This window comes from Saimiri boliviensis, chromosome 15 (genome assembly GCF_048565385.1).
Source record: "Saimiri boliviensis isolate mSaiBol1 chromosome 15, mSaiBol1.pri, whole genome shotgun sequence".
In the NCBI taxonomy this organism is placed as follows: Eukaryota; Metazoa; Chordata; class Mammalia; order Primates; family Cebidae; genus Saimiri; species Saimiri boliviensis.
The window spans coordinates 23,000,276-23,024,873 of record NC_133463.1 but is presented as its reverse complement, the minus strand read 5'-3'; the positions used below and the strand labels follow the sequence as shown (position 1 = coordinate 23,024,873).

General features: G+C 37.2%; 1 protein-coding gene across 10 annotated transcripts in view; it reads right to left on the bottom strand.

Annotated features, from left to right (window-relative positions):
* Positions 1 to 16,090: 16,090 nt before the first annotated feature.
* XKR9 (XK related 9) overlaps positions 16,091 to 24,598 on the bottom strand; it is a 112,153-nt gene continuing 103,645 nt past the window's right edge. For all 10 annotated transcript variants that reach the window (XM_074386762.1, XM_074386768.1, XM_074386765.1 and 7 more), the window contains one exon: positions 16,091 to 17,953. In XM_074386762.1, coding sequence (XP_074242863.1) covers positions 17,325 to 17,953 — 629 coding nt within the window. In that variant the 3' untranslated portion in view covers positions 16,091 to 17,324. The remainder of the gene's footprint in view (positions 17,954 to 24,598) is intronic.

The window sequence follows — 24,598 nt, the reverse complement described above, 5'->3', positions numbered from 1 at the left end:
AATTATTCAGGATCTGGTCACAAGACTATTAGATCAACTTTCCTTTGCCAAAATATCCACCACATACAGTTCATAATTTCAATAGTGTCTCTATATATTTTGTTGGAGGAATAAAAAAATATATATTTTATGAAAAATCTATTTCTGCTTTGTAAGACAAATAAATAAAGCTCATTGAGTTTTACACCACACTTGAAACTATCACTCATGACTGAATTCTTAAGATTTGGGAATTACAAGGGTCCCTTAAAATTTAGAGATTATATCTTATTTATCTTTATGACATCAGTGGCTAGCACTGCACCTACAACACAATTAGTTCTCTTTAAACATTTGTTGACATGAACAGCTGAAACTAATCTCTTTATATATCATTATGTTCAAAAATATCATAACTTAAGATGACTCCATTACTGAATAGAAAGAATGACACTCTTAATAAATTCCATGGATGCAGGGGAGGTGAGGGAAAGGTTTCAGGATAAAATTGTTCCACCTTAGATTATCAGGCATTAGATTCCCATAAAAAGCACACAAACTGGATCTGTTCACAATAGAGTTAATGCTCCTAAGATAATTAATGTTGTTGCTGATCAGACAGGAAGTGGAGTTCAGGTGGTAATGCTCATTTCCCCTCTGCTCACCTCCTACTGTGCAGCCCAGTTGCTAATATGCCACAAGCTAGTGGTCTGTTACCCAGGGGTTGGGGACTCCTGGAATAGAAGTTATCAGGCGTTGGAAAAAGAAGGAATGGAAAGTTACTGTTTAATCATTATACAGTTAAAAATGTCCAGGTCTAGAGAAAACCATTTTAAAATTCATACGGAACCAAAAAAAGGCCAAATATCCAAGGCAATCTTAAGCAAAAATAACTAAGCTGAAGGCATTATGCTACCCAACTTCAAACTATGCTACAGGACTGCAGTAACCAACACAGCATGATACTGGTGCAAGAACAGACACATAGACCAATGGATCCAAATGGAGAACCCATAAATAAGACCACACACTTAAACTATCTGATCTTCAACAAACCTGACAAAAACAAGCAATGAGGCAAGGATTCCCTATTTAATAAATGGTGCTGGGAGAAATGGCTAGCCATATGCAAAAAATTGAAACTGGACCCCTTCCTTACACTGTATACAAAAAACAACTCAAGAGAATTAAAGACTTAAATGTAAAACCCAAAACTGTAAAAACTCTAGAAGAAAACCTAGGCAATACCATTGAGGACATAGGCATAGGCAAAGATTTCATAACAAAGATGCCAAAAGTAATTGCAACAAAAACAAAAATTGACAAATGAGATCTCACTAAAGAAACTCTGCACAGCAAAAGAAACTATCAACAAGGTAAACAGATAGCTTATAGAATGAAAGAAAATGTTTGCAAACTACATCTTAAAAAGGTCTTATATCCAGTATGTATAAGGAACTTAAACACGTATAAGAAAAAAAAAAGAGCATCATTAAAAAGTGGGCAAAGTACATGCATGAACAGACACTTCTCAAAAGAGGACACATGCAACCAACAATCGTATGAAAAAAAGCTCAGTATCACTGATCATTAGAAAAATGCAAATAAAAGTCACGATGATATGCCATCTCACACTGGTCAGAATATCTTTAATTTAAAAGCCAAAACATAACGTCCTGGCGAGGCTGTGGTGAAAAAAGAACACTTATATACTGTTGGAGGGAGTGTAAATTAGTTCAACCATTGTGGAAGACAGTGTGGTAATTCCTCAAACACATAGAGACAGAAATACCATTCAACTGAGCGATCCCATTACTGGGTACATACCCAAATGAACATAACTGTTCTACCATAAAGACACATGCACGTGTATGTTCACTGCAGCACTATTCACAATAGCAAAGACATGGACTCAACCTAAATGCCCATCAATGGTCAACTACATTAAAAAATATATATATATATGGTACATAAGCTCTATAGAATACTATGCTGCCATAGAAAAGAATGAAATTATGTCTTCTGCAGAAGCATGGATAGAGCTGGAGGCCATTATCCTCAGCAAACTAACACAGCAACAGAAAACCAAATACTAGATGTTCTCACATATAAGTGGGAGCTAAATGATGAGACCACATGGACACATAGAGGGGAACAATGCACAGTGGGCCTACTTTAAGGCAGACGGTAGTGGGAGGAAGGGGATCAAGAAAAATAACTAATTGATACTAGGCTTAATACCAGGGTGATGATATAATCTGTACAACAAGCCCCCATGACACACATTTAGCTATATAACAAGCCTTTACATCCTGCACAGGTACCCCTCAACTTAAAATAATTTTTTTCAAAGTTCAGGAAATAGATAGTCGTGGTGGTTGTATAATTTGAATATACTTGAATTACACACTTAAAAATGGCTAAAATGGGCCAGGTATGGTGGCACCTGACTATACTCCTAGCTACAGGGAAGGCTGTGTGGCAGGAGGATCATTTGAGGCTAGCCTGGGAAACAGCAAGACCCTTCAAAAATGGTTAAAATGGTAAGTGTTATGTTGTGTATATTTTACCACAATTAAAAAGGCATAGTGCCTACCAAATATTAAAATAATGCCTCACAAAGTGCTGTGTAATAATTCACTCTACAAGTGTGAAGACTCTAAGGTGTAAATACTGAATAAACTACCTATCTTATTTACCCCAAAAGAAACAAATGCCAATCAGTTAATGAGCAAATAAGTAAAATAGATGAATATTAAATATTACAATTGCCTTACCAGTAGGCTTACCACTTTACAAAGCAGTTTGAGAGCACTATATGTTTTATTCTTACTTACAAGTAAACTGAATAAGAAGGGATAAAAAATATGTTGTCCTAACAGAATTTGAAATAGCTAGAAAATGATGACTGCTAAAGACATACAAATTTTATAATTGAATAAATATTTTAAGTCATTAGATTCATTCTGTAACAAGTAACTTCATATGTGAGTATTAAAATATATATTATTTGAAAATAAAATATGAAAGAATATGGTCAAAACAGAGAAGTTAGAACACTAAATCCTCCAAAGGGTTAAAATAAGCTGTAGTCTTTGAGCAATCACCCTCTAGAACCATGTCTTCATAAATTTGATTCATTTATAGAGTGGTTTTGATGATAGGCAATTCTTTGTTGAAAGTTAAGTGCTCTTTTATATGAATAAATTTTAAAAGGCTTTGGTTTGAACTAATACATTATTTTGACAAATGTTTATTGGAACCCCAGTTATGGGTTCATAAATCAGAGTTCTTAGTGGTCCATCAGGTAAGCTCACCAGTGCCACCAGATGTCACAGCAAATACCAATAGGTAATTAAAACAAGTACATGGAATGCAGTCCCTCTCCTACACAATGACAGTAGCCAAAACAAGGAGAAATAGCTAATTATCTTTAATTTAACCTACTGAAAATACTTCTGCAAGATGTCATAACCATACCTTCAAAGAAAAAAAGACATTTGTTTTCTATTTACTGTTGTATTAAAATGACAAGGCCAAGTATGATGCATGATCTGCCAGACAGATTATTTTCAAACATATCTCACAATAAAAAAGAGGGGAAATCACCTGCATGCATCCTGTAAATAAACTATATCCTTAGAAAAATTATTTCTCTTTCTCTTTCTTCCCTTTCTTCCCTTCCTTTTCTTCCACCCCCTATTTAAAACAGCTATTATTTCCTGAGAAGTGAGTCCTATTAATAATAATGTACCTAGCCCAATGTGCATTCAGTTGCATATTGCATAGACTTGAGCTGTTTAAAAAATTCCGTGACTAAAAAGTTACGTTCTTTTCTACCAAATAGAAAACATTTGGCAAGAAAATTCTAGCAAAACACGAAAACCATTTTTGACTAAAAACTGGAAAGACTATTTACTCTGAAGACTTTTGAAAGTCCCTGTAGTCCTGGCACTACTAGCCATGAAAAGGAAAGGGAACAAGGCTTTTAATTTAAATAGTCTTTGTATAATATAGCTTAGAGTGGGAAATTTTCTTGAAGAATCCCACCCTGTCAGAATGCTAGGTAGACTGCTGTGGACACCTGAAGTCAGGAGTTCAAGACCAGCCTGACCAACATGGTGAAACCTCGTCTCTACTAAAAATACAAACCTTAGCTGGGCATGGTGGCACCTGCCTGTAATCCCAGCTACTCAGGAGGATGAAGCAGGAGAATTGCTTGAACCAGGGAGTCGGAGGTTGCAGTGAGCTTAGATCACTGCACTTCAGCCCGAGTGACAAATTGAGACTCTGTCTCAGACAAAAAAAAAAAAAAAAAAAAAAAAAAAAAAAAAAAAACAATTACAGGGGACTCTGAACAATCAAAATAATGCTGAAAAAGAATAATAAACTGAGGAATCACACTTCCCAATTTCAAAACTTACTATAAAGCAACAGTAATCAAAACAGTGTAGTACTGACAAAAGGATAGATATATAGAGCAGTCAAACAGAATTGAGAGTCCAGAAATAAGTACATATATCTATGGTCAACTGATTTTCAATAAGGGTACCAAGATCATTCAATGATTAAAGAATTGTCTTTTCAACAAATGATACTGGGATAAGTGAATAGCCATAAGCCAAAAAATAAACATTTATCTCATACTGAAATCAACTCCAGATAGATCAAAGACTTAAATGTAAGAACATATATTATAAAAGTCTTAGAAGAAAACATACAAGCAAATTTTATGATCTTTCTGAATATAAGACCAAAATCTTGAGTAGCAAAAGAAAAAAACTGATACATTGTAATTTGCTATGGTTTGTCCCCACCAAAACTCATGTGGAGGCATGGTCCTCATTGTAGCTACGTTGGGAGGTTGTGCCTTTAAGAGGTGATTAGGTCATTAAAAGAGATTAATGCCTTTTAGGGGTAAATTCTCACTCTCACAGGACTGGATTAATTACCATGAGAGTGGATTGTTAAGCGAGACTGCCTCTTGTATTTGGACTCTGTACCCGCCCACTTCCCTTTAGACTTATCCGCCATGTTACGATGTAACATGAGGCCCTCACCAGAGGCTAACCAGATGTGGTCACTCAACATTGAGCCACCTAGGCTCTAAAATTATAAGACAAATAAACCTCATTCCTTTATAAATTACCAAGACTCAGGTATTCAGATATAACAACAGAAAACAGATTAAAACACACCTCATCAAAATTTTTAAATGTTGTGCTTTGAAAAAGTCAGTCAAAAAAGACCACATCCTATATTATTCCATTCATATGGAGGTCCAGATTAGGGAAATCTATAGGCAGAAGGAGGATGTGGTTGCTTAGTACTGGAATCAGTGAGAGGGAAAATGGGGTGCAGGAGTGGGAGTTATGTTAATCATGGTTCTCCAAAGACAAAAAATCAATAGGATGAATATGTAGAAAGATTTGTTTCAAGGAATTGGCTTTCACAATTGCATTAGTCAGTGTTCTCCAAAGAAACAGAATCAATAGGATATAAAGAGAGATACATGAGATGGGCTTTATTATGGAAATTGGATCATGTGATTATGGAAGCTGAGAAATCCCACAATATTATGTCTGCAAACTGGAAAACCAGGGAAGCCAGTGGCACAGCTCAGTCCAAGTTCAAAGATGTGAGAACAAGGCAAACTGATGGTTTAACTTTTACTTGGAGCCCAAAGACCTCAGAATAAGGGGCGATAGAGCAGGTGTGGGGGTTTTGCTATAACTCCCAGAATCCAAAGGCCACACAACTTGAAGTTCTGGTCCAAGGGCAGGAGTAGATAGATCTATCAGCTGCTGAAGAAATAACAAATTTACCTTTCCTCTGCCTTTTTGCTCCATACAGGCCCTCAAATAATCAGATGGCAAGTACCCATATTGGGTGAGGGCACATCTTCTTTACTTAGTCCACTAATTCAAATGTCATTCTCTTCAAGAAGTATCCTCACAACCATACCCAGAAATAATGCTTTACCAGGTATCTGGGTATCCCTTCACCCGGTCAGATTGACACCTAAAATTAACTATCACAGGCCTGGAGTGGTGGCTCCTGACTGTAATCCCAGCACTTTGGGAGGCTGAGGCAGGTGGATGATTTGAGGTCAGGATTTCAAGACCATTCTGGCCAACATGGTGAAACCCCATCTCTACTAAAAACACAAAAATTAGCCAGGGATGGTGGTGAGTGCCTGTAATCCCAGCCACTTGGGAGGCTGAAGCAGGAGAATCGCTTAAACCCCCAGGAGGCAGATGTTGCAGTGAGCTGAGATCATGCCACTGCACTCCAGCCTGGGTGACAGAGCAAGGCTCTGTCTCAAAAAAAAATAATAATAATAACTATCACAATTATGGAGGCTGACAAGTCCAAAATCAGCAGGATGGACCAGCAGGCTATACAAAGGATGAGCAATACTGCAGTTCAAGTCTGAAGGCCAGATTCTCGCTTGCTTGAGGGAGATAAGTCTTCTCTTCTATTCAGGTGTTCAACTGATTAGATTAGGCCTAACTACACTATGGAGGGCAATATGCTTTGCTCCAAGTCCATTCATTTAAATGTTAATCTCATCCAAAAACATCTACACAGAAATATCCAGTATAACATTTTTGACCACTTACTTTGGCACCATGGCCCAGCCAAGTTGACATATAAAATTAACCATCACAGAAAGGATAAAAGTATGAGTTTTTTGGGGGGTGAAGAAAATGTTCTAAAGTTGATTGTGGTGATACTTAGACATTAGAAAAAGTTTAATGGTTTTAGTCTATTTTAATGAATAAGCTAAAAACCATTGAATTATACACTTTAAACAGCTGAATTGTATGGCATGTGAATTATGTATCAAGAAAACTGTTTTCCAAACGGAAACCTGACTCTACTGGCAATCTTCATATACTTGGAAAATGCAAAAAAGTTATTTTATCTGCAATTTTTAAAAAAGCTTTACATCTACAGATACCAAGAAAACCTAAATCACTACTCTGGAGTGGTAACCAATCAATTATCCAACAGGTATTCATTAAGATATCCCAGAACACTACTGAATACATAGACAGCCCTCAAAAGCACATGCTGATGGATTGATTTATTGCTCCCAAAGTGGAATCAGATGATTTTCCTAGGGAAAAAAAATATACTCCATTCACTTCTCTAGGAGCTCAGAAAAAGTAACAGTATTCTGCTGCTAACAGAAACCCCTGGAAATTCTATGCAAAGTTCACTGAGCAACACAGAAATGCAATACCTGATCTATATGAGTTCATATTCTAGTTAGTAAGACACATTACCAGAAACAAAACAAATCTATAAATAAAACCATTGTTTAACCTTAAAGCAATGATAGCTAAAGAGGCTCTATAGTCCAGAAAAAAATAAGAGTAATAATATTTATCAATAAATATTTGATGAAATCCTACCATGCACATAAGTCCATTCATTCATACAACACACACACACACACACACACACACACACACACACACACACACATTTATATATACTTCCAAATCCCAGAAAATAACTTGCAATTTAAGCCTTACTCCTGATCTAATTACTACTTGTATTCAACAGTCTCTGTAGATTATATTTTCTAAATATCAGGAATAAACACAACATACAACATTTTAATGAAAAACTGAGATGTTATTTAAAAAGGATTAAACTTATTTGTCATATAGTCACAGTGACACCCTAAAAATGTCACTTCACCGGCCAGAAACCACTGTGGCCAGTAATGCCTCTGCTTGGGTTTTGTTTAAACCTGCTGGGTTAATTCCATCCATATGGCCTGGCAGGCTGTGCTCAACTCACACTACTGGCCTGGATCCCATGCCTGCCAAGGGCAAGCCAGACGCAGGATGGTGAGGGGTGTGTGAGTGAGCAACCATGGGTCCAGCCACTGTGTACAGCCAGGCATGCCAGCTTCAGCAGGAGGTGCAGCATCAGGCACTAGCACAGATGCTGGCTCCAGGCAAGGCTGTGGCTGGACCAGATGTACCACAAGTAGCATCCACTGCAGGCACCAACATCTGGACAAGGGGAATGTGGTGGCACCTGAAAGCTCAGAGGCATAAGTAACCACAGAACCCCAAAGAGGGTGTTACAGCATGTCACAGCCCTGGTTGGGGAGCCCTGAGCTCTGGACTCCCAGAAGGGCTGCAGCACTTCTGTCCTTCTGCAATGTGGCAAGCATGGAGCATGTTTCAGCCCTATTTGTGTTACAGTTCTTTCAGTCCCACCATTTAGCAGGCCCCAAGTTCTTGTCCCACATCCAGGAAGAATGGGGTATGCAAACAACGGGAGAGTAAGCAATGCAGAGAGGATCTTCATTGAGTGACAGACCAACTCTCAGGGCACCTGAAGTGGGTTGCTCCTTTGGGTAGCTCCTTTCTGTAGACAGGTTATCCCAATCAATGAATGTCTAGCTCTCAGCAGAGAGGAGACCCATGGTGAGTAGCTCCTTTCTGCAGGCAGATCATCCTGAAGAGTTGAGGAGACCTGAAGTAGGGAGCTCCTTCCCGCAGCTTGTAGTCCCAACATCTCTGTGACTCTGGTTGAGTCTGGGGGTTTTGTAGGCTCAGAAGGGAGGAAGTGGATGCTGATTGGTCCATGGGCGCCCATGGGCAAGCCTGGAAAAAGCACCATAAGTTCTCATCCGGGCCGTGGATTCAACCCAGAACTGACCACCTGACCTCCAGGCTTCAAGCTGTCCCTGGCTAGAAGGTGGGGCTTTACTGGGGACCAACCCTTTTCCACCAGGAACCTGTCTGCTTTCTGCCACCATCAACATGCCATCCATGGTGCCCAGGCTCCTCATGCCAAGGGGCACCTGCAGGCCTGCAAGGAGCTTCCCTCAGCCCCCACCAGCCTCCCTCCAATGCTGATTAGCACCCAAAGCCTAGGAAGAGCCAAGGTTGCAGGGGGCTGGCATGTTAGTGCCTCTCTGAGTGTACACATACCCATCTGGGTCACAACAGCAGCCAGGCTTGGCTACAACTTAGCTTCACACCAGAAAGGGTGCTGGGAGCTGGGAGAGACCAGGAATTAGGAGCAGGTACTTCCAAGCCCATGGGGGTAGGAGGGCTTCCTGGGCCCCTGAGAGCACAGAAATGCCCAGGTCTAGATTAGCAGCTGGGCAGCTGCAGCTGCACCCAGGAGCACAGGTCTCCTGCCCCACTGACTCAGTAGGAAGCAGGGCTCCCACCTGTTCCTGCCCCCACTGGCTCTACAGAACAGGTGTGGCTCTCCCCAGCCACATCTCCCTTGCTGCAACCCACATCTTCACAATGGCCATTCCAGATGAGTCACCACCATCATCAATATAATTCTAAATTTTGTATGTAATTATTGCTATCTCGTACATGTAGAAGTAATTTTACGAATATAAAAACGCATCAAAATCAAGTTCAAAAAATACTATCTTGGTGAAAGAATATCAAAAACAGAAAATTTTAGGGATAGTAACAGTCTACTGTGGGAGTAGGGGGTTTCCTGGGCCCCCTCTTATCACATATAGTACCTCACTGATTTTTCACAACAGTTCATGGAGATATTATTATTGTTAAATTTGTAATTCTTAGTCTACATGTGCAGAAACTGGGTCTTAAATGACTCATCAATGTCATCCAAAAAATAATGCCAAGTCTAGGAATCAAACTCCAGTCCTTGGACTTTAAATAAAAATTTCCACAACGCAATTAAAAGTAATTGTTGCCTCAAGCAAAGAATTAAGACTACTCAGAAAGGTGTCTAAGACTACCTGTCTTAATCAGTTTTCTGTTAAATATAACAGAATACCTGAACCTGGGTAATCTAAAAAGAAACAAATTTATTTCTTATAGTTCAGGAGGCTGAGAAATCCAGGGTCAAGGGGCCACATCTGGTGAGGCCCTTCTTGCTTGTGGGAACCCTCTTCAGAGTCTCAAGGTCACACAGGGCATCCCATAGCAAGGGGGCTGACTATACTAGCTCAGGTCTCCTATTTCTTATAAAGCCACCAGTAACACTTCCATGATAACCCATTAATGTATTAACCTATTAATCCACTAATCCATGAATGGATAAATCCACTCGTGAGGCAGTGCCCTCATGACCCAATCACCTATTAAAGGCCCACCTCTCAAAAGGGAACACTTACACTGTGTTGGTAGGAATGTAAATTAGTTCAGTCCCTGTGGAAGGCAGTTTGGAGATTTCTCAAATAACTAAAAACAGAACTACCATTCAACCTAGCAATCCCATTACTGGGTATATATCCAAAGGAAAATAAACCATTCTACCAAAAAGTCACCTGCACTCATATGTTATTTCAGCACTATTCACAATAACAAAGACATGGCACCAATCCAGGTGTTTATCAGTGGTGGACTGAATAAAGAAAATGTGGTAAATATACACCACAGAATACCACACAGCCATAAAAAAGAACAAAATCATGTCCTCTACAGAACCATGGATAGCCGGAGGCCATTATCCTAAGTGAATTAACACAGAAACAGAAAACCAAATACCACATGTTCTCACAAGTTGGAGCTAAACATTTGGTACACACGGACACAAAGATGGGAATAATAAACACTGAGAATTCCAAAAGGAAAAAGAGAGCAAAGAGGGCAAGGGCTGAAAATTTACCTATCAGGTACTACCTGGGTGATGGGATCAACAGATGCTAAATTTTCAGCATCACACAATATACCCATGTAACAAATCTGCACATATACTCCTGAATCTGAAAAAAAAAAAAAAAAGGCCCCACCTCTCAATGCTGCCACATTGGGGATTAAGTTTAAGCATGAGTTTTGAAAAGGACAAACATTCAAACCACAGTGCTATCAAGAGAGAACTTTTAAAGTGCAGAAGGAAAGAAACTTTCAATTTCTCTACCAGTCTCGGCAAAAAGAAAATCTAACATTCCTGCAAAATACATCTTTTGATTTTCCTCTAGTCCTTTCCTACCATCAAAACAATCTATCTAGAAGAAAAAAAATTGCAAATTCCCTATGCTCTGTGACTTTTATAGTCTATGAAGAATATAATCATAATATATAATTGTTTTATATATTTTATTATATATATTTACAATATATTTTTGTTTTATATATAATTATATTTATATTATATATAATTACATTCTTTATATTCTATATTCTTTATTCTGTTTCAATAAGCACTCTAGGTGATTCTGATGCACACTAAAGGTTGAGGACCACTAGTCTATGAGAAGTACACTATTCATATTTGAGGATGTGAATGTATAATTATATTCTTTATGGAATATAATTATATACTATATACTGTTTACTGTAGATCATATATACTTATATATTTATTATATACTGTTTAATTTTTTTAAAAGTACTTAAGTCCCACTTTCATAAAATAAAAAGCACAAATCTTAAAACGATGGATATCATTTAACTATATAATCATCTCTGTAACAAACTAGATCTAATGCCAAAATATAGCCTCTTTAGGAAACTACAAATGGTTCATGTTAACCCCATAGGCTACTAGGTAACATGCACAAATGCTCACCTCGAAAAGTCCAACTTTGAATTTATTGTAATCATTAAATGGGGCATCAGCCAGAGTTAAAGACACATTATATATCTCTGACTCCCACAATCACAAGGACAAGATTTTCTGTATATTATGATTGAAAATGAGCATCAAGATATTGTGCAGGAAATTAATGTTTGGCTTTGGTGTTCTCCTGGCTTGTAGCAATACATAGTTGATCCCATAAAACCAGGAATAAATTAAGCAGCACATCCAATTTCTCTGTGGTTCCATTGCCCTCTAGTGGCTATTTTGAAACGAGTTATTAACGATCAGCCTTCAAAAGTCAACGGGGATTCATTCCCAAAGAAGGGAAGGGAGAACAGCAGCATCATCAACATCTGGGAACTTTTTAAAACTTGCAAATTTCATGCCCCACCTAAGACCTACTAAAAAGAAACTCAGGATAGGGGCCAGAAATTTGTTTCAACAAGCACTCCAGGTGATTCTGATGCACAGTAAAGGTTGAGAACCACTAGTCTATGAGACCCATAGTACTCATATATGAAGATGTGAATGTATATAGGACATATGAGTGTTCTTTTATGAAAGTATTGCTCATAATTATTTTTCTGCTTTTTTAAATTTCAAAATGCCTTTTATATGCACATAATAATCTAGAAAAAGCTCATAATTTAGTTGGGGAAATTTAAAAGTGTTATACACCCATATAGAACATAAGCGGATAAAATTAAGTTCATTCTATAATTAAAAGTTCATTTTAAAAGCTTACTGATTAGCCAAAACATTTGACCAGGATCTTCTGATTTACTTCTTGGCTATAAAACTAGTAAGAAAATGTTTGTTGGATGCCATGAATACTTAATTTATGTTTGTGTGAGACACTTAGCATTCGAGCTCTTTAGTAGATGTATAATATATTATCTCCTACCCTTTTTCCCATTACATATATTGTTAACTGTATTATTCAAGCTAACAGTGACACAATTCCAGCCCTACCTTGAGCTAAAGCTGAAAAATATTTAGGCTAGAGTTTTTTAAAAATTGTATCATTGGCAAATAAATAATTTAGGCCTGGCATGGTAACTCATGCCAGAAATCCTAGCACTTTGAGAAGCTGAGGCAGGTGGATCACTTGAGGCCAAGACCAGCCTGACCAACAAGGCAAAACCCAATCTCTACTAAAAATACAAAAATTAGCCAGGGATGGTAGTGCACACCTGCAGTCCCAACTACTTGGGTGGCTGAGGCACAAGAATCACTTGAACCCAGTAGTTGGAGGTTGTGGTGAGCTATGATCGCACCACTGCACTCCAGCCTGAGTGACAGAGCAAGACTCTGTCTCGAAATAATAATTTTTAAATCATGCATAATTTAGCATACCTCTAGGTAACATATTCATCAGATAAAGACCCATGGTTTCACAAAAAATAAACCAGCCTTGAGGTTAAAAAGCCTTAAGATTTGATCTGTGTGGACTTTGGCAAATTACTTCAACATTATGAATGTTGGTTCTCCCAGTTAAAGAGTAGTGATCATAATAATATCTATATTGCAGTTTTTTTCAGGGTCATAAGTAGGAATGAGATAGGACTACATGATAAAGCTTTATATACCTTGTCTAAGTAAATATTACAGAAAGTTCTTTTTTTTTTTTTTTTTTTTTAGACAAAGTCTCACTCTGTCAGCCAGGCTGGAGTGCAATGGCGTGATTTCTGCTCACTGCAGCCTCCACCTCCTGGGTTTGAGTGATTCTCCTTCCTCAGACTCTGGAGTAGCTGGGATTACAGGCGCCCACCACCACACCTGGCTAATTTTTGTATTTTTAGCAAGACAGGGTTTCACTGTGTTGGCCAGGGTGGTCTCACACTCCTGACCTCAGGTGATCCACCTGCCTCAGCCTACCAAAGTGCTTGCAGAAATATTGATAAACATTACAGAAAGATTACTGAAAATGTAATAGATTAAAAAGAAGGTGAGTATATCTCTTACTCTACAAATCCTCTCACAAGTAACCACTATGAACTCTAGACAGCATACTGACAACTACCTGAAAGCACTTAACAGCAGAAAAAAAAATAAGCAGACACTGGAAAGAGGTCAACATCTGGAAGAAGGAATGGCACTGAATGAGGACAGACCCCACTCAGCCTATCAACTACACAAAATTCAAATTTAAAAATCCACAGTCTTAGGGATTTTAAGGCCTAGAGAACAGTGTATATGGTGAAGACAACTGCTAAAAAATGAGGTGGAAAATCAGGAAGAAAAACAGAACCAACAGAAAGGAAGTCTCACTTCATATATTAATTCTGCCCAAATTTTAGGGTGACCTTGAACTATGCATATAAGGAGAAGACTCTAAGCAGCCCACTGAAGGCTAAACAAATAAAGATTACTTAGAATTCAGAGCTTAAAGTTCAAGTTACTGCCTGCTGAAAAGAAAAAAAAATGTTCCTCTGAAGAATGAAAAGAATCAAGAGGGTCTAAACTGTATCATTCTTACCATGCAGGACATAATTTAAAATTAGTAGCCATATGAGCAAACATGAAAATGGAATACATACTCAAGAGAAAAGGCCATCAGTCAAAACCAATCCCAAAATGGCCCAGGAATTAGAATTAGTAGACAGATTTTTAAGCAGCTATTTTAAATATGATCAAGGATATAAAAAAATGCTTATGATACATAAAGATATATAAAATTTTAGCAAAGAAATAGAAACTTATAAAGAACCCAAGGAAACTTTAAGAACATAAAAATACAGTATCTGAAAAATGTTAAAAACTCATTATATGAACTTAACAGCAGACTGAAGATAGAGGGAAAGTTAATAATCTCGAAGACAAATACAATCTAAAGAACAGAGAAATAAACGGGAAAAAAATGAACAGAGCCTCAGGAATATGTGGGAGCCACAGGTCTAACACATGTGGAAGTGGAGTCCAAGAAGTTAAAGGGGCAGAAAAAATATGAGAATGATAATGGCCAGAAACTTCCTAAATATAATAGAAGACAAAAATTTATAGGATCAAAAAACTTGGAGAACCCTATGTAGGAGAAATACAAAAAAGAAAACAAAAAACTATACCCATGAACACAGTAGTCATACAACAAAGCAACAGCTAAAGGTAAAAATCTCAAGAATAGCTAGAGAGAAACAACAAATTACACACGGGGATAATGATGTAAATGATCACTAACTTTTTATCAGAAACAATGGAGACCAGACAATAGTGAAGTCATGTCTTTAAAAAGATTATAGGAAAGGAAAAACCTGTCAGCTCAGAGCTCTATATACTATAGGAATGAAATATAAATAAAGATATGTTCAGATTTAAAGAAATAAAAAGAATTCATCACTAACAAATCTAAACTACAGAAAAAGCTATAATAAGTTATCTAGGCTGCAGGGAAATAACACATAGACATTCAAATCTTTAGAAACAAACGAAGAATACTTTCACTTTATGATTCAAAGTCTTTTGGCCCGTTATTACTCAAAGATTCTGACTCAGGTGCTGCCAAGCTGCTTAATTTCTTTTCTCAGATTCACCCTCACAAACATACATGCAAACATATACACCAAACAGACAGAAACAGGGACCTATGTAATAACTGTGGTTCATATATACAAGGATCATGTGCCTAAGGTAAACTGAAGATTTCCCAGCTCCTGCAAGAGTAAATGGTTCACACTGCTTAACTTTCTCAAAAAGTAGCATACAGGACATATTACTATGAGTTTTTGCCCATTTTTAATCAGGCTATTTAGGCTTCTTACTTGTTGCTCAGTTATAAAGTTTATTTATATACTCTGGATATTAACCACTAACTAGATATAGACAGTTCTCCAAAGAAGATATATAAATGGCCAATAAGCACATAAAAAGATGCTTAACATCACCCCAATCATTAAAGACAAGCAAACCAAAACTACAAAGAGATACCACCTCACATTCATTAGGGTGACCATTATCAAAAGAAAAATAAAACAGAATATAACATGTGTTGGTGAGAATATAGAGAAATTGGGGCATTTATGCACTGTCGGTGAGATTGTTAAAATAGTACAGCCATTATGGAAACAGCATGAAGTTTCCTCAAAACAATTACCATATGATCAAGCAATCCTACTTCGGAATAGGATTTAAAACAGAATTACCATGTGATCAAGCAATCCCACTTCTTAGTATATATCCAAAAGAACTGAAAGCAGAATCTCAAAGAAATATTTGTAAACCCATGTTCACTACATTATAAATTATTAATTTATAATTAATATAAATTATATTATTCACAATAAGCAAGAAATGGAAGCAACCCAAATATCCATCCATTCATCAATCCATTCATCAATCCATTCACTGACTGATGAATAGATAAAGAAAACATGGCATATTCATACAATGGAATACTATTCAGCCTTAAAGAAAAAAAGTAAATCTTGTCACATGCTAAAATATGAAGCTTGAAGACATTATGCTCAATGAAATAAGCCAGTAACAAAAGACACATACAATATGATTACACTTATATGTATCTTAGTCTTTCTGCTGATATAACAGAATACCAGGGACTGGGTAATAAAATATAAAGAAAAGTTTATTTCACTCATGGTTTTAGAGCCTGGGGAGGCCAAGAGCATGGCATTGGCATCTGGTGAGGGTCTTTTTGCTGTATCATAACATGGCAGAAGGCATGAAATAGTGAGAGCAGGAGTGTGCTAGCTCAGGTTTCTCTTCCTCTTCTTATAAAATCAACTATCATGAGGACCCCATCCTCATAACCTGATCTAATCTTAAATACCACCCAAAGTCCCCACCGTCCCCAAATGTCATCAACATACAAATCTGGAGATGAAGTTTCAAACATATGAAATCTGGGGACACGTGCAAACCACGGCAATAAGGTATCTAAAGTAGCTGGTTTCCAGGGACTTAAGGAAAATGGAAATGGGGAGTTGCTCAGTAAATAGAGAGTCTTAGTTTTGCAAGATGAAAAAGTTCTTGAGATCTGTTGCACAAGGTGAATACAGTTAACACTGCTGACCTGTACACTCAAAAGTGGTTAAGATGGTAAATTTTATATATTTTTACCATAATTTTTTAAATAAAAACAATTCAAAAGGATTATTTAGATACAACTATTTTAGCACAAATAGAATTAATATAAATTATATGTTGAGTGCAATAATTTAGAAAAGCTAGAAAATAAGTAAATAATGAAATGTCAAACCTCTCAAATGTGCACCAATTCTCTTTTGTACTTACTGAATTGGAGATTTCATAGATAAAAGCACAGTAGATGCTAAAAATTTGTGGCACAGTAATGCTAAATATTTGTCTTCTTCTTTCCCTTCCTTCCATTTTCCTGTACTCAACCTGTCCCCAACTTCAAATACATGCACTGAATCAAGACAATAAACAAAAAATAATAAAGTTTTCTGCTTTTTTCTTCCCTTTGCAGTTCTCCGCAACAGATACAGTAGCATTGGTTCAGAAACAATGAAGGAAAATTGGAGGGAAGCTCAATTCCAGCCTTCTAGTTATGAAAACCAGACTATTTCTTATATTTCAGGCTCAAGATGGCAGCTCTACCAGGCAATAGAAAGATATTTGAGTGCTCAAGATCTTCAAAACCAAATGAGAAATTAATTTAAATGATAAAATATTATCATTTATCTCCTATTCACAACTAATGTACCAGAACTAATTTCAAATTAAAGATGGCAAAAATAAGAGACAACACACCCACTTAACAGTTTCTTTACTAACCAATGAAACAAAAAATAAGAAAATATATATCACAAATAATTAGCTTATTCCATTAGGAAATACCTTATTCTACATTCTCGTAGAATTGGTTTTCCATCAGTTTCATCACATCTTGTTTCTTCCCTTCTGTTTGGGTGAAAAGTTCCATAATAAACAGTAAGAAAAAGAATTCCAAGAAGAAGAGTAAGAACTATAGTGATACTGATAGGTATAAAATAGTCTGGATTAAAAATAGAGAGGGGGCAAACCCAGAACACAATCAATATCCCCAAAGTGCCCAGTACCCTCACAATATAATAACAAGACATTGGACACTTGGTATTCTGTCCCTTAATATTAAAAAATGTAAAGATAAGAATGAATCCAACAACAATCCTATATAAGAATTCCATACCTATAGAAGTACAAAATTGGGTGTTCTTTTTAAATGCCCATATTATACCTAACAACCAAAGAAACAACAACAGAAATAAAGCAATCTTAACATTTAAGAATAGTAGATGTACAACACTCAGCATCCACGATAATAATGTAAACAACTTGTAAAAGAGATATGTGACTTTGGGCCATAGCCCATTAAGAAGCTTTTTGTCAGGCAAGGATTTTCTTAAAGCTACTTGATAATCAACAGTTGACCAAGAAATAGCACAGCAAGAGATCATGATGGCTGCATCTACAAAACAAAAAAATGAAAAAGATATTGTTATAGGAATAATAGAAATATTAAATTACTATATGCCATACATGCTATATCTATATACACACACCCACAAACACATCAGGCAATTTACTCATCTCATCTAATCCTTTGAAGTAAATATTAATGTCATATATTACATATTGCCATATATTATGTAATATATATGACATTATACATGATATTAATAAGTCATATACATACGAGTGAACTGAGGCTTGGAGAGATACACTGCTTGACCCAAGCAAAGCTAGCAAGTTTCAGAACTGAGATTTAAACCTGATTCCAAAGTGGACAGATTTATCCATTACATTAGACTGCTTTATTATGATTTTTTTAAAGTTCATGGAACAAATTTTACTGAGAAACTGATACAATGAAAATTGCAAACTCTGTGAGCTAAGAGATTATGGTTATAATCCTAGTTTTTCTAGATTTTTTGACTGTGGCCTTAGGCATACACCCAATTTACTAAGAGATAATAGCTTCAAGCAGGGGGAAGAGAAGGAGAGGGGAGAAAAACAGAAAATTTAATATGAGATATTAAACAAGCCCAACTTCTCATATCCTAAAGATATTGAAACAAATGAATATGTGCTAAAACTTACAAATTTCTGTAAAATTGACATCTTTACCCCATTTTTTCTCAACAAATAACAGAAAAGTAAGTTAATTATGTTCTCTCTTTTATTTTTCTTTCTTTCTTTCGCTGGAGTACAGTGGTGCGACGTCGACCTCTGCTTCCCAGGTTCAAGCAAGTCTCCTGCCTCAGCCTCCTGAGTAGCTGGGACTACAGGCCCACACCACCATGCCTGGCTAATTTTTGTATTTTTAATAGAATGAGGTTTTACCATGTTGGCCAGGCCGTTCTTGAACTCCTGACCTCAAGTGATCCACTCATCTGAGCCTCCCAAAGTGCTGGGATTACAGGCGTGAGCCACTGCACCCAGCCTACCACTTTGTATATAATATAATTGAAAAGCAGACTTACAAAAATTTATCTATTGATAAAGATAATGAGGACAGAACCTTATAAATGCCTTTGCGTGCTCTCTTGGTTTTAGCACACACCACCAGACCTCATTAGTCAAACTTCTTCGGAGATTGATTTGAGTAATAATAAAACTCCCGTCTCCTGCACAGAAGAATTACTCTTTCCTTATTGTAATTCCAAGTTTGATAAATTGGTTGTGTCTATGCAGTAGCAAGGTGAAACCACTGGGTGGTTACAAATTTGGGGGCTCATCCAGGAATGCCCTTGTGACTACCAGCCCATGGTTCAGTACCCCCACTCTAGCAATGGATCCAGAGGCCAGCCGAAGTGGCTGCCTAGTTCTCTTGGACTGGGGGCTGACTCTAGTACTCTTAGCAGGATACTGCCCACCCAACGTGCATGGATTTAATTATAATAGAGAAATAGTCCTGGGGAGACATCCTATAACTGTAGCCTCCTCACAGGGTATCTGTAGCTCGATGGCAGAGTGTTTGTAGTTATAATCCCATTACAAGGTGTCTGATTTGGTGAGTATCCTAGATGCGGCCAATGCCTCCACCCTCTCTCAACTGGTTCTGTAGCCCCATGATAGGATGGTGGTCTACAGCCCCATTGCAGGGTGTCTGTTTGTAGCTCCCACACAAGGTGTCTATCTCAGTTCAGCTCCTTTGAGGGTCTTGGTTTGTCTACAGCCCCACTGTGGGGTGTCTGTCTCAGTTCAACTCCTGGAGGGTCATGGTTGGCTCTCCCTAATTAGTAGGAATTCTTGGTTCAGGAGACTTCTCATCAATCAGAAAGATTTCAGGGAGATTTATCAGACTGAGAATAGGAGGATAGTTTGGAAGGGATACTCTTGGAGTTCTTGCTTAGGAATCTGATTTGGAAGGCTTTCTGTCCATCTTGTCTTGGTGTATGTTTGTATATGTGGAGGGGATCTCAGAAGGAATTGTCTACGGAAGTCCCACAGTTCTAACTCAGAGAAGCTTCCTTGTCTGGTCACATTCCATGAGCCCAAAAGAAAACTCAACAGGTCTGTCTCAGGGTGACTATCTGCTCTTCACCTTGCCCAGAACCCACCCATTGTGAACCATTCAGAGGTCATCCTTCCATACCTGGAGTGGATCAAAGACAACAGGGACCAACAAGAGAAAGTTTCAGTTTTGCCAGGTTGATACTGGGTGCTCAATGAGGTGACTGGTGTCTGTTTTGTTATGTGTATTTTGCTAGAATGGAAAATGTTAATTTGGCTCACCATGTAGCCCACTGGGAAACATCTTGCAAAATTGAGAATCTTTTGCCTATGGTTCCCTAAAACAGAAAAAGTGGCTTTTATAAAGCAGCTTGAACCCCACAGCTATGCAACAGTGAGCAGGGTCATCAAAAGATGCTCCATTCTTCTAGAAGCTGCAGAGAAAGGGAATCTGGAAACCCAGCATGCCAGCAAAAAAAAAAAAAAAAGTATATGAAATTCTTACCAGCCAAGTTTCTGGTCTCCTTCTCTCTCTTGTCTTTCTCTATGTGTGTATGTAAATGGCAGACATCACTATTTGTTTCCTGTGCATGAGTTTGAGTGATAGAAAAAAAGGATTTGTGAAACTAGTCTGAGGCTGTAGCAAATCTTGTGTGCTAAGAATTTACCTTCCTGTGTCATTCTGCAATGGGTATCACAGGATACAACAAGGGTTTAGGACCCCTATAAGGCTGCTTTTTAAGCTGGCCCAGCAGGCTGGTCAGTTACAAAATTTGCTGTGAGTCCCTCAAACCAATACTGGATGAAATTTCTCTGTTTTGTTTTGTGTCCTTAAGAGCTTAACCTTGTGACCACATGGGAATACTTTCTCTTGGTTTCTGCCATCCAGAAGACAAAAATTGGGGGGCTCATATCATAGCCCTAAAATTATCTTGAGCAGTTAAGAGCCTTTGCAAGCTTGAAATTGGCTGCTCTAGATTTCTTCTGGGAAGAGCAATAGAAACTGCTCAATGCCATGTAGCTCAGTACCTAACACTTTGTCTTTTGACAATGGCAGCCTGGTTTCAATTCTTGGTTTCTGGAATAGTTTCTTGCTGGTTTATTATTTGTATAACTTTACCACTTATTAAACTTCCCCCACCCCACACTCCCAATGATAGTTTCTGATTTCCTGTCTTGAATTTTCCTTTCTCTGAGCAACCCTTGGGGAGACTATAAATCTTATTTTTAAAAAAAATGCTTACCATCTCTTTAAAACACTTTATGCATCCATGATTAAGTTATAACCTTAGTTAAAACTTATTAATTTTATGTGGAAAGTTACTTGTGGTAGAATTCAAAAAGAAATATTGGCTATTCTGGCAAGAGTCTGGTAATAAGAGATTTAAAAGAATTTTTCTTTAGAAAAAAAAGCTCTATGGAGAAAATTGCAAAGGGTTCTGAAAAAGTTTATAAAAATCTTACCTTATGATCAAACTAATTAAAACTACATTGATTTATAATATTTTTTAAACTAGCTTTAACATTAAACATGCACTAATACAAACATAAAATTTGTTTTTCTCATTTGAAAAAGATTTTTATGTAATATTAAATAAAAGGGTTTTTTTTTTTTTTTGTCCCTTTGGGTAAATGGCAGGGGGAAAACCAGGAAGAAGACAAAATACAGGTTCAGTTGGCCTCAGGCTATCTCCATTGGGTTTTGTTTGGAAAGCTAAGACTCTTCTATCAGAGTAAAGGGTTTTGCCTTAAAAACATTTGTTTTTCAAGTTACCACCTCGGATAAGTAAATAACCTGTGATCTCATTTTGTTATATCCAGTGTTTTAAGCCTTTGATATTTGACAAACTTTCTAAAATCAAGTTATAAAGTATGTCATTTTCTGACCTAATTAATCCTTTAGACATTAGGTCCTCTGAAGTCCAAAAATAATGTGTTTGGCTTATTTGGTACAAAAATCATACAGAAAGCATTATAAAATTTGAAATGGTGCTTGGCTTTCTTTGGGCTATATTTGCATAAATGTGTTACTGGCATATGTTCCAAAATTATATGAAACTCCTATAATTCTGATATGACTTAGTATGTTATCATTAATAATTATCATTGTTATGTTAAATTATTGTGTGCCACAGAGGTAACAAATTTCCTTGTCAATTTTATCTTTAACTATGGCTGCCCTAAAATTTTTTGTCATCCATAGCCCATTGTTACCTTATTTTGATCCTCTGTAAATGGTGGTTTTCTAATCAGTTATAAAACTTTGACAAGTGCTCTTGAATGCAAGTTTCTTATAACTTTGGAAATTATGACATTAGAATGAAGAGGAAAACTTCCAAGACTCCAAGGGAGAGCTGAAATTTTCATGAATACCAAGCAGGACAAGAGTTAACTGAAGGAACTGAACTATTAGAAGACTAAAGTAATCTTTCTTTTTTGCTGTTTTGCATAAAACATTGCTGATCTTTTTTGTTTTCCAGAGCCAAGAAAACTTTTGAGCTATTTACAGCTTTTAACAATTGAGTAAAATATACTCCTATAAACAAAATTTGAAGCATATTTGTTTCTCTACTTAATTTCTCCAGAATTTGGAAACTATTTGTGAATATTCTCAACTTACGGCAGTATAGTTATTTGCATAAGTGCAATTAGAATCTGTTTTCTTTTGTAACAGGACACAAAATGGAGAAACTGGTTATTTTACCAAGGCTTTCACTGGAATGGTATACTTTCTTTAATAATCAAGGTTGACTCATAGAGCCAATAAGAGCCCCTTGGGAAACCTGGCCTCATATCTTGTCCACACAGTCCCTATACAAGGTTCCTGATCTGTGATACATAAAAAATGTCAGTTTCTAACAGACCAAGGAACCCCAAGTTGTCTTGGGACCTCAAGAGGAGAGGAATTTTCTCAACTCATAGGTATTTGATGTACAAGCCCATGGCTGGGCTTGGCTTTAAAAATAAAAAAAATCTTACCTGAGATTCCTTATGGAACAAAGTTCCACCAAAGCCAATTTTAAAAAGCCTATGTGAAAAATAATCTTGCTGTACTTTATGCAAATGATCAGGCCAATGACAGTAAGACTAAAGTTCATTTTGTAAACAAATTAGTTCTATCATGTTTTTTTAAATAAAAATGGGAACTGGAGAGAGAAAAATTATGCTTCAAAAGAAAACACTATAGTGCACATGTTGGTAGCTGTTCTTGAGTTTTTTTCCTGCAGTTTGGACTAAATCCTAAAGTCTTTGTGGGCTACAAGTTCCCAAAACAATGCTTTTGGATTTTTACTTTTAAAACTAGGAATCACACTCCTTATCCTAGAGCTCATCGTTTAACTTACAGCATGCTATTCCCTTAAATTCTGTACTAAAACTATAGATGACAATACTATTGCCTTTAACATGCAAGCCTTGGAAGCTCAGCCCAGCCTATGTGAGTATGATCAAATCAGCCCTTTTTCCACCTTCATTAGCCAACACCTTAAGATTAAGGGTTATAAAACCTAAAGAGAGGGAATGAAACTGCCATTGCAAAAGTATACCTGAGACAGTGAAAGGGATCTGACTTAACCAACTCCCTCGTGCTTCTAACCTCCAAGCTCTCCTTGTTCATTCCTGGGTGTAGGTTGATCTAACTTTGGAAAGAACATAATTTGTAGTAGTTTAAAAGATAATAGGCCTTTCCCAAAACAAGCCTCTCTCTTGCCTGGGGACTAGACTGCCTTTGTAGGACTAACAAATTCACCACAAGATTAGAAATTGTGGTTTAGGAGTCATGCAGCTGAAGGCTACAAGATTCTGACCATCCCTGAACTGCTCCTAAGATCAGTGCTTGAGATGTTTTGCAGACCCTGCACTTGATGGATCAGCTGACACTACCCAGATTGATAAACTAGCTCATCTGATCTTGCAGCCCCATACCCAGGAACTGACTCAGCACAAGAAGACAGCTCTACTCCTTATGATTTCATCACTGACCTGACCACTCAGCACTCCCAGCTCACGGGCTTCCCTCCACCTACTAAATTGTCCTTTAAAACCCTGATCCCCAGGCCAGGCACAGTGGCTCATGCCTGTAATCCCAGCACTTTGGGAGGCCGAAGCAGGTGGATTACAAGGTCAAAAATTCAAGGCCAGCCTCGTCAATATGCTGAAACCCTGTCTCTACTAAAAATAGAAAAATTAGCCAAGTGTGGTGGCATGTGCCTGTAGTCCCAGCTACTTGAAGAGGCTGAAGGAGAAGAATTGCTTGAACCTGGGAGGTGGAGGTTGCAATGAGCTGAGATCATGCCACTACACTCCAGCCCGGGTGACAGAGCAAGACTCCATCTCAAAAAAAAAAAAAAAAAAAAAAAAAAAAAAAAACCCTGATCCCCAAATGCTGGAGGAGATTGATTTGAGTAATAATAAAGTTCTGGTATCCTGGAAAAAAAATTGTCTTCTTTAATTCAAAGATATTTTAATTAAAATAAAATTTTCCCCTAAATTTTCCAATAATACCTTTTTTACAATCATTTTTAATTTCTATCAATTTAACATATATACAAAGGGACTTCCAAAAGTTCCTGGAAAATGGAACTAAAATATATATATAAACTTTATTTTTTAACATAAGCTTCATCAAGATCAAGACATTTTTTAAACCATGATACCA